Source organism: Carassius auratus, chromosome 31 (genome assembly GCF_003368295.1).
Source record: "Carassius auratus strain Wakin chromosome 31, ASM336829v1, whole genome shotgun sequence".
NCBI classification, from domain to species: Eukaryota; Metazoa; Chordata; class Actinopteri; order Cypriniformes; family Cyprinidae; genus Carassius; species Carassius auratus.
In genome coordinates, this window is record NC_039273.1 from 5,724,831 (window position 1) to 5,736,356 (window position 11,526).

The window sequence follows — 11,526 nt, forward strand, 5'->3', positions numbered from 1 at the left end:
TGTTCAGTAAAATCTTTGTGTACAGTGCAAATAAAGGCAGACTGTGGTTGGTATTTTCAAATGATATACTCTTAACTGTAAAATGTCAACATCCCTTTATGTACAAAACATATTTACAAAACACTAAGCTGAAATATGAGATCAAATTCATTATGTTAACACTGTATAAGTGGAAATGCTCTTAAAGGAATAGTTTACTCAAAAATTTAAACTGGCTGAAATGTACTCACCGTCAGGTCATCCAAGACATAGATTGTTTCTTCATCAGAAAAGATTTGAAAAAATATTTAGCATTACATCGCTTGCTCACCAATAGATCCTCTGCAGTGAATGGGTGCCGTCAGAATAAGAGTCCAAACAGTAACAATAATCCACATGACTTTAGTTTTAAGTGAAAACTCCTTAATGGCGGATTTGTTTATTAGAACATGCAGCTTTTCACTTCACAAGATGTTAATTGGTGGACTGGAGTGGTGTGGAATATTGTGGTGTTTTTATCAGATGTTTGGACTCTCTTTCTGACGGCACCCATTCACTGCAGAGGATCCACTGATGAGCAAGTGATGTAATGCTAAATTTCATGAAGTCTGTTTAAAAAGCAAACTATTCCTCTAAGTAAAAAGCCACTTACACAAACAGAGGCAGTATACATTAATATCTTATCTGTAAAGGATAATTGTATCATATTGTGTGATAATGTATTTCGTTTAAAAACAATTTGTATGGAAAGTATGCATTATGTATGTTATTTTAAATAATTCAGATTGTCTGTCGAATCAAATAAGTCAAGGAAAAGAGATGCTACAATTTGTCATTTACAGTGCCAGTTCATTTGTCAAACTAAATGGACAATTTAATCTGAAACTGCATTATGGGATACAGTTTTCCCTATTTTCTTTTCATACTGCACATTTTGTTAAATATACTAGTGCACTGTATCCGAAACTAGTATGCATATTTGAACATATCAAATGATTTGAGCCATGTTCATATACTTAAGAAAAATATTACATACAGTTCCAGTACATTAGAGTTATTCTGTTTTTGTGTGTTTCTCTCATTGCTGCAAATTACAGCCACTTAATCAGCAATTTAAAGTGAACTCTTTCAAGTGCTTAACAGGTCTTAACACTGACATAGCATTGGCCCACATTTTCAACATTCTTGTCCACATTGGTTTCTCACAATCTGTGATTTAATTCAAAATCTAAACCCCAAGCTTTCTAAATAAAACGAAAGAACTGTTCGATTCAGCAGCTGGAGGAGTATCAACGCTCCTGTAGATCAGTGTTGTATGGTGATACATGATTACAGCTCTTTCTCCACAGCACTTTTTGAGGTATGAAAGTTACTTTTCGGATGTACAGACTTTTGCTTTTTGAACATATATGACTACATCTTAAAAAAAAAAAACACTAAGTAACACCACAGCAGTGATCACTGAGTATAGGCTTGTCTTTGAGAAATAGTGGGTTAATATGACTTATTTTTCAGTGGTACAGTTGCCCTCAAACAGTGTTTCAATCGCCCCCACCAAGGGGCAGTTGTAACAATCTGACTTATTGCATTCAATTAAAAAGTCTTATCCTTATTAGTGAAAATTCGATTATTCATTAGTGAACCTATATTTGTTTCTTGTATCAAAAGATGATAGTATCTCAAGCAGTCTGTGATTTATGAAGGAAAATGTAAAAAATGTTACAAGTGCCCCAGATCTGATTATTATTATTATTATTATTATTTAATGTATCCACAAGAGGAAAACTCCGCCAGAGTCTTTTTATACAATCTGAATATACACAACTTTGGCTTTACTGCCCTCTGTTGGACAAAACTTGTACATACAATGGTGATTTAAACCGCGTTTGAATTGAGATTAGGAATTGGGTCAGGTGATACATTAAGGCTGCAACTAAGCTTGTTCGTGGTTAAAAATTGTTTCAAACTCAAATTCTTTGCCAGTGTGCAACTTTTGTGTGTAATAATCAGCTCTCTCTGGAGTTCCCGGTGGCTCTTGGATGTTTTGATGGGATTGTGGAGCTTTTTAGGCCGGATGAGCTCTTCATAGTACCTGCTGTCCGGTTGCTCAGGAAGTAGCTTGCTCTGGTCTAAATCATCTTCTCTGCCCCATCTCTGCTCAGGGTATATCACAGAGACTGAATCTAAGAAATGGAGAAGAGCAAGAGAGAGCATTCTATTAAAGAAACACACACGACTCCAGTCCATCAATTAATATCCTGTGAAGCAAAAAGATGCATGTTTGTATTGAAAAATTCTATAATGAATCACTTTTGATCCAAAATACCAGTCCATAATCCATAATGATGCTTCCTCCAGTGAAAATTTAATTTCCCTGTAGTCCCTGAACTTTAAAATCTGACAAATCAAAAAAACTGTTTTTGCTTGTAAATTGTGCTTGATCTGTGCATATTTCTCTCCTGATTCAGACAAGATTTCGTTTTTCACTGGATATAAAATTTCACTTCAACTGACGAGGGCACCCATTCACTGCAGATGATCAATTTGTTAGCAAGTGATATAATGCTCCAAATCTCTTTCAGTGAAGAAAACAAACTTATTTGATGGCCTGGGGGTGAATCTTTCAGCAAATTTACATTTTTGGTGGACTTTAAACATAAAAACAGATAACAGCCATACCTGTCAAGTTTTGGATTTGAAAATAAGGGAAATTTTCCAGCGCCCATTGCGAGCAGTCCCACCACCCCAACAAAGCTCCAGTATCCCTTACATTTTAAGACAGGTGTTATAGCCCAAATTAAAACACAAAAGGGTATATATGAAGAGCATTTATTTAAAGGCTTATTTGCATATTTTCTGTTAATTTAACATTGCTTGTCTTTACATTTACATTTTATTTTAATTCCACACATTCTTTTCATTTCATATTGCTTTTCTTTAACAGTTTTTCTTTTCATTTCACATAACTTTTCTTTTACTCTTTTAGTGAGTTGTTGTGCAAATTTGTTGCAAACTTTGCATTCTTTAAAAAAGTAAATTCGCTGTCCCATTTATCACGGTATTTACACATGGGTTTTGGTTTTTTGGCAGGTGTGCCTTCACTCTCTATTGTAGCATCCATCATCCGTCTCTGTTTTTTCTTTTGTTGTTGTTGTTTTTCCCACGTTATAACTCATGTCATCTGACCTCACACACCCCTCGCGACAGGCTACTACAGGTGGGAGTTATCGCGAGACTAGTGACAGAGCTCAGATTGGGAATGTTTTTATTATTATTATTTTATTAATAACGCAGGTAAAAAAAAAAAAAATACGGGAGATTTACGGGAAAATACTAATACGGGAGGACGGCGGGAAAGAAGGGTAAAATACGTGACTTTCCCGGCCAAAACGGGATACTTGACAGGTATGTAACAGCATCCACCAGGAAGTTCATTCACATAGAAAAATAATAGGCCACCTCACATGACTGTAGCAACAGATGCACCTTTGTTCAAAAAAGCATGAGTAATAATAATAAAAAGCACAATTAATCAACGTAACTACATCAAATAATATGAAAGGAACATAGAAAACCTGATTCACCAGGTCCAGTAAGTGGCTGACCACAAGTGGAATTATGACTTTGATGATTATGATCTGCCTGTGAAAGGAAATGGATACGAGTCAATGTATTTTCACCACAAGGCAAAATACAAAAAAACTAATCTTAAAACAAAATCTTTATTTTACTTTAGCATTTTTCCTCTGCTTTTCATAGTGATGTGCTATAGTGACAGCATATTACCATGGTAATGTATATGGTTAACATATTACCATCATAGTAGTTTACAAAACCATAATATCACTATTATTGTTTCCATCCATCCATCCAAACTAAATCTCTAAAGCTTTTGATGAAGAGGACAATAGCCCTGTTTGTTTAGAGATATTTAAACTAACACAAGGGAGGCATTGAGTGTGTGTGTGAGTGTGTGTGTGTGTGTGTGTGTGTGTGTGTGTGTGTGTGTGTGTGTGTATGCACACATTAACACCATGCTGGGTTGATCATATTGGGACTAAAATCATTTTGGGACCAGCTGGCATTTAGTCACCTCATTACTGGCCCTCCCAAACAAACTCTCCATTTTCCCTTCATAATGCTTTCTAGAACGTGATTGTGTTAGGAAAGTCACCAGGAGTCCTTGGACTAAATCACCACGGGAAAGAAAATCAGAAAGGAAGTATTCAAATGAGGTTAATGTCACAAATTGCAACTAAATATATACTTTTTTTTTTTAAACTGAAAGAAGTCAAAAGGTATGAAAGATTGAGACATCTAGAGTTGAGAAGAATGTAAGTTTTGTTTTTATAATACGGGGTTATTTATAATAACCATATATTTATAAAATATGCATTTTATATATATATATATATATATATATATATATATATATATATATATATATATATTTAACAAAACTAAAACTATTTAAAAAAACATTTTTGTTAACTGAAATAAAGCTGCAATATAAATAAAATGATACAAAAATCATAAAATACATAAAAATATAAATATTAGATGAAAAACTAAGAAATGTTGAAACACTAACATTACTAACTTGAAATAAATAAAACCTAAACTGAAAGTAAACTAAAATAAAAATATATTAAACTTTAATTTAAAATATAATACATTATTATGTCAAAGGCACATAACAAAATGAAAAAAACTCATGCTCATTCTAATTAATAAAAACTATAATGTAAATAATACTAAAACAACACTGCTGATGCACCTTGATTTCACACATATTTCTAATAACTGAAACCAAATTAACTTGAAAGACACTCAACTCATCATGTGCGCTTTTAAGCATATGCATATACACAAGTATATTTAATTTTAGAATAATTATTTAATGATCAAACATTGATTTGAAGTCACACAAACAGGAAAATAGCATAAAACAAAAGAAACATTCTCACCTGTTAAATTCAAGCATTTTAAGCTTACAACACTTTTGAATAACGTCCATTTATAATCATCCATTTGTCAGATCTTTAGAGTAGGTGTATGACTTACATTGCTAAAGTAGACACAAACAGGTTCTTCAAACTGGATAAAAATATCCTTACTTCCTTTCCGTGGGTCACACCCATGATTCCATGAGTGCCTCAGGACCAGAGGAGGGTAGAGTACCCAAAGACTGTACTCAAGTAAAAGTAAAAGTACTTCTAGAAATATTTACTCAAGTAAAAGTAAAAGTACTAGTCTTGAATAGTTACTTGAGTAAGACTAAAAGAGTATCGGATAAAAAATCTACTCAAGTAGTTAGTTACTAGTTACTTTGGGTCATATACACACTGAGCCTATTTTTATTTAGATATACAGATAAAATGTATGTAATGTATGTGTGTGTGTATAAAGGTATATATTTCATCAGCCTTTACTCCAGTTTATGTAATTTATTATAAAACCCTGTCTGTTTACTTAAGTAACAGATATAGGTGTCATGCCATAACATATTTTTAATACGACTGACTTTATATTAAATGTGAATTTAAAATTGAAAGTTAATGTGATATAAATATTGCTACTAATCTTTCATTGTTCATAAAGAAAGCAAATAACATTTACATTATTAAAGATCATTTTCACTGACTGTCTAGAGTTCAATCACTCTCAGAAACCCCCCATTAAAATCACTGAAACTGTTAACAAGGTGAAATAGATATCTTAATTATAGATTCGTACATACATCTGCCCTTTGTTGTTTCTGACGAGAAAATTCACCAGAAAGAGGTCTCAAGTCAGTGAGCGAGTGAAGGAAGAACCGGGATTTCAGCGATGATTCATCTGAACACATTTGATTTGATTGGCCAATGCTTTAATAAGCTCAACAGAATCTTGTGTGATTGGTTATAATGCGCAGCGCTGTATGTCTCTGGCTCGGCGCCAGCAAGCGACCACAGATCTGAATTTAGCAGCTGATGATATGACTCGCTGAACGTACTCGCACCGGTGTGATTGTATTAAAATTAATAAAATCTTAATCGGCTATTTTTTTGTTTTTTGGAAGCTGCATTCAACTTGACTCCCCTCTGTTATAAGCCACACACGTACAACAAGTGGTAGGCCTATCGTGTACTGTAATCGAATGTAGCCCAAGTTATTACCTGTTAAAAAGTAGACAGCGCACACGCGGTGTTAATCTAATAAGGATCTCCATCGCAAGCCAATAATAGCCTTTGCAGATAAGCTTTCAATTCAGTGCAGTTCCATAGCCCCGTTTTCAACGCTGCTGATGTTCTTAAACGTTACAAGTCTGAGTGTGCTTCAGACGCTCAGCTCGTGCGGCAGGGGAGGGAACTGAACGAATCATTCAAACTGATTCATGAACCAATTCACTCGTTTGCCAATTGGTTTGATCAAGCCGTTGAACAGAATTGACTCAAAATAATGAATCATTCGCGAATGAGCATCGCTCATTCCCCAGAGAAAAGTAGACGGCGCGTTTGGAATAAACTGAAGCATTTATAACATTTATTGCATTAAGGTAAAGTAACGAGAGGAGCTTCGCCCACAGTAACGAAGTAAAAGTAAAGATTTTCCCCAAAAAATTTACTCAGGTAAGAGTAAAAGTAGGCTACCCATCTTAATATACTCCGAAAAGTATTAGTTACCCCAAAAAATTACTCAAGTAAATGTAACGAAGTAAATGTAACTCGTTACTACCCACCTCTGCTCAGGACTGTTCCAGAAACAATTCTCGGGGATTCCACCGGCTATTTTCATGCAGAGCAAGAGGAGCAGGAGGGGATGTACATCCCTTCAAGCAAACCCAAACGCACGCACACACACACACACGCACACACTTTAACAACCTGGAGTGCATACAGTGTCCTAAATCAGCAGAAGGAGTCAAGTCAATTCAGGTCAAGTCTGCTTTATTGTCAATTCTTCCACATGTAAAGCACATACATAAGTGAAATTGCGTTACTCTCAGACCCATGGTGCATACAGTAACACTAACAGAGCATAAAAAGGAAGGGGAGTGAAAAAAGTTAAACTGATGTCTCTTTCCCATTTTCCACTATTCATTGTTAATATCAACAGCAACAATGTTACCTTGTGGAGGAATTCAGTATGAGAACAGAATCACCTGTATTATCTTTTTTAAATGTACTTATAGAATGTTGCTCTGACAAAGAGCAATATAAACACATGCAACATTTCACCTTTGCGTTCCATTGAAGGAGTCAATATGGATTTGGAGCAATACGAGAGTAAACTATTGCTTCAGTTTTATTTGCTTAAGGAGGGAAGAGAGCTAAAAAAGGTGCTGTGCTGTTAATGTTCTATTTTCAAATGTCCCAAACGTGGTGATAAGAAGTTGGCTACTGTGGTTTATTCATTCTCAGATATTCTGGGAAAGCAGCCAATGACCTCCCCCATCTCTGGCCAGTCTTCATATGCGTTGTTCTTCATATCATTTTGGATTAACTAAACATAACAGAGAACACCACCAACTTAAAACTAAAAACACACTGAAAACTCATTTGAATTAAACCAAAGTAAAATATAAATATTCGACGAAAACCTTCAACTTAAAAAGATGTTCCAACCTTTTCAAATGGACTAGCTCTCTTTATTCCATAGGCGCCTGCAAATACCCAGCTATCTCTGGGCTTCAGGGATTTGACCATCGTGCTGCCCAGTGCACTGAATATATCTCTAATCTCATCAGTCAGACTGGAACAGAGACGGTGGCAGTGAAAGTGAGACAAGTATGAAAAATTCAACTCTTAAGCCAAGTTAATTATGTTGATGGTGTGTGAAGGCTGTCACATTTTTACTTTGGTGTTGGGTCAATGTATGAGGCCACAAGCACTATGTTTCCTGGCTTTAGAGTCTTTAGATAGGCAAGTAATTCCTTGGGATCTTGAAGGACAAACAAGTGGTTCCATACATCAGGACAGTTTTACTTTACATCTTGTTAGATACATTTTTTTTGCATGCACAATTTCACTAAGAGACCTACCTTTAGATTCCAGATTAAAGTTCTTATTTCTTAAAACCTGACCAGTTTCACCTATGAAAAGAAAAGTCAATTAATCAATTAATCAAACTGAATTTTATTATATTAATAAATATTAGTACTTGCATAAATAGTCAAATATATTTTACATAAGTAAATATACAATTATTATTTATGTTTTTTAATTAAAAAAAAAAAAAAAAAAATATATATATATATATATATATATATATATATATATATATATATATATATATATATATATATATATATATATATATAAATTATTTTTTTTTTTGTCCAATTATTTTTAATAAACGAACCGTTTGCTACCACAATGTTTAGCCCTTGTCCTGCATTACTTCTGATGCCGCCCATGATGCTGTAGAGAAGAACATTTGCGCTCATTTACCATCTTTAAATAACATTTAATGAAATATTTTCCACAAAAATGAAAACTGCCATCATTTATCGCAATACAACTTAAAAATGGTGCAAATGTTTCAGTCATGCATGAATGAAACAAGTAATAAGAGATTTCTGGTATGGCTTTCCATATCAGGACATAATAAAAAAATTATCTGGTCCTTTGCAGGTCTTAAAACTTAACCCAGGCACACCAGCAAATCTACAACAGAATGAATAAACAGAGAAAATAATCTAGGTGTTGCAGCAGTCCAGTCAAAGTCCAGACCTCACCTAACTGAATGCTGTGGTGAGAGCTGTGCATAAACAAATGCCCACAAACCTCAATTAACTGGAGAAATGTTGTAAAGAAGAGTGGGAAAAAACTCCTCCAGAACAACGTGAGAGACTGATAAAGTCATGCAGAAAATGATTACTTCAAGTTATCGCTGCTAAACGTGGAATGAATCATAACTGAATCATAGGGTGTGCTGAATTTGTCACACTTGGCTTTTCCGTATTGGATTATTTATATTTTTATTGTGTCCTGGTGTGAGATCATGTGTTTTTTTTTTCCGTCTGATGTGTTATTTTCCACATTTTAAGCCCTGCCAAGGAACAGATTAATTTTTCTATTATGTGCTGATATGAAACCATGAAAATCAACATGTTGTTTCATTTTCCACATAACCATATTAGCATCAACAAATTGGATTTGTTTTAATCTTGACACATTAAAAAAAAGGAAAAAGAAAAAAAAATTCTTGCTTTCCACAATTTTTATAGTTTGATTTAATGTAATTGTTTCATAATGAACATATGTAAACTGATCACACAAAAAGTCTGAAAGTATTCTAAGTAATCCAATACTTTTGTGCTGTGAGCCATACAACGGGTCAGAGATTTGTTGCTATTCACTGAAAATATTAAAATGTGCAAGCAATCTCACTGTAAAGTATGGACAAGCAGCATGAATGTTTTGATGAATATCTCATTCTCACTTTGCGTTCCAATATGGGTGAGTAAATGATGACAGAATTGTATAGAATTAATCTAAATCACCACTGTGTTAGTCTGTCTTGAATAAGCTGTAACAGGTCTTACACTGTATTGTTTAAGCAGATTTTTGCAGCCACCACATCGGCTACACCGCTGTGAAGGTGGAAGGGGAAGTGGTTGACAGGGCAGTGTTTATGTGGACAGCATCCAAAATGAGACTGAAACAGACCTGCCCAAAGAAATAAACAAGTTGCCCGAAGAAAATACAGTACTGCACCCTAATAAACTTTTCTTAAACTCATTTTCCTCTCCTTAAAAATTAAGCTTACCTGGATTCTCACAGTCAGTCACAAAATCACTAACTTTGTCTGGAATATAAAACAACCCCAGTCTTAGCCAAACTTAAACATAACAGCAATAAAAATATATTTTAATAATGTCATTGATTAACAAGCTGTCATATGTGATCACCATGTACATTACATGACTGTTTGGCAAGCTCTTGGAGTTTTGACCAGTTGATAGAGAAATACCATATTAAGATGATCACCACTGTTGTGAGAACATACACACAATCTGGAAAACACAATTGATATATGCTCATTATACACACAAATTAACCAGAAATGCTAAAAAGTGTTTTCTTTACCTTTAAGTCTCATTTTTGATAGCCCAAAATAATCTTCTGCAAATATCACATGCCTGATGGGATATAATAAAATTATTTAAAAATCAACTGCATAGAATAGCAATATTTTTCCCCCTTCTTACTTTTGAGTTTTTACCTGTTTGAAACTTCTCTGGAATCTGGTGGTGTTTGAAACCTGACCTGACAGGCTCTACCTTAAGGTGTGGTAAATTTGCTCCCTTATATTCAAACAAGACTAACCTCCTCTAGCCAAACGTGTCAACAAGACAGGTATGTTAAGCCATGCAGAACGATTTTACAGTTGTGTGCTGCCCTCTTGTGGCGAGAATTGTAAGTATATTCATCAAACATACAAGGAATATTCATGATTATAATTGTATTCCTCCTCAGTTAAATAAACTATTTTAAAAGGAGTCAGTAGTTCAGTGTCAGAACAGAAGGTGCAAACATATAACGATATAAAGATACAGAATAAATAAGTTCTTCTTTAAAAAATAGTTCCAAGTATTGACCAAGTTTTAAGCAATGGTCCCCACAAATGTCAACCATAACAGCTCGTTTCATAAGTCATATGCCTGCAAATAAATCATAGTAATAAGCATCTTAATATTTCTGAACCGCTTCCCCACAGCTGTTTCACGTAGGAGGTTTTAGCCTCTGAATCCTGCCAGATTTAACCAGCTAATTTGAACTGGTTGGTGGACATATCGGTGCTGAAAAATGGTGGAACAGAGATAAATATTTCAGGAACTCCTGGTGGTTTTTAAATGACCTATGTGATGCTTTTGGCCATTTAATGTCACAGTATTAAAAAAAGAAGAGAAACGTCAAGGATAAATTGTGCTACATGATTCACTCCAGCAGGTCCTGCACTCTAAAAAACGCTGGGTTGTTTTTTCAACCCAACTGCTGGGTTGATGCCGTTGGATAGGACTTTGGGATGTTTTAACCCAAGTTTGGGTTGAAAATAACTCTTTTTTTTTTAACCCAGCGGGGTGGGTTGAGGACGCGGACGTGAAGGAGAGCACGCACGTCACGTCAAAATCGTACGTCTCCAGTGCGAGCAGCCGCCATTTTCTCAGCGTGATAGAAGCGAGAAGCGAGTGAAAGACAATGGTAAGTAACGTTAAATATTCAAAATGTAAAGTTATCTTTTATTGTTTACCCGGTTGTATGAAAGGCGGAAGGTTTTATGAAAGGCGGAAACAAAGGAGCTTAACGTTATATATATATAAAAAAACGGACGCGGTTTTCGCCTCGGACACGGAGGTCTTAACTGCCTCATGTAACGTTATTGAACGGAGGATGTACTTTTAATATAACGTCTGTGAATGTATTTTGTCATATTTACATAAGATTTTACATTATCTGTTCTCTTTGAGGCGTTAACAGACGGTTATGGTCACGGTTACGCTCATGTGAATTTGTCTTTTTTTTTCGCGGTTAAACTGAATGTATGTTTGTCTCCTAAAGG

General features: G+C 34.8%; 1 protein-coding gene across 2 annotated transcripts; it reads right to left on the bottom strand.

Moving 5' to 3' along the window:
• Window positions 1-6,897: 6,897 nt before the first annotated feature.
• On the bottom strand, window positions 6,898-10,274 carry si:dkeyp-67f1.2 (ILEI_FAM3C domain-containing protein). Of its 2 annotated transcripts, none has more exons than XM_026214705.1 (10): window positions 10,189-10,274; window positions 10,053-10,105; window positions 9,887-9,979; window positions 9,733-9,771; window positions 9,509-9,632; window positions 8,323-8,381; window positions 8,003-8,053; window positions 7,818-7,902; window positions 7,587-7,713; window positions 6,898-7,464 (listed from the first exon to the last, which is right to left on the bottom strand). In XM_026214705.1, exons 2-10 carry the CDS (start codon window positions 10,063-10,065, stop codon window positions 7,369-7,371), a joined length of 687 nt encoding a protein of 228 aa, XP_026070490.1. In that variant the 5' UTR covers window positions 10,066-10,105; window positions 10,189-10,274; the 3' UTR covers window positions 6,898-7,368. The 2 variants fall into 2 exon arrangements, with proteins under 2 accessions (XP_026070490.1, XP_026070489.1); XM_026214704.1 differs by having other exon boundaries at window positions 9,875-9,979.
• Window positions 10,275-11,526: the final 1,252 nt, after the last annotated feature.

Coding starts and splice junctions, on each gene's coding strand:
- si:dkeyp-67f1.2 (XM_026214704.1), bottom strand. Junction 9,633..9,732: donor GACTGACTGTGAGAATCCAG/GTAAGCTTAATT, acceptor TTCTTTGGGCAG/GTCTGTTTCAGTCTCATTTT. Junction 8,382..9,508: donor ATCTGCTTAAACAATACAGT/GTAAGACCTGTT, acceptor TCTTCTCTACAG/CATCATGGGCGGCATCAGAA.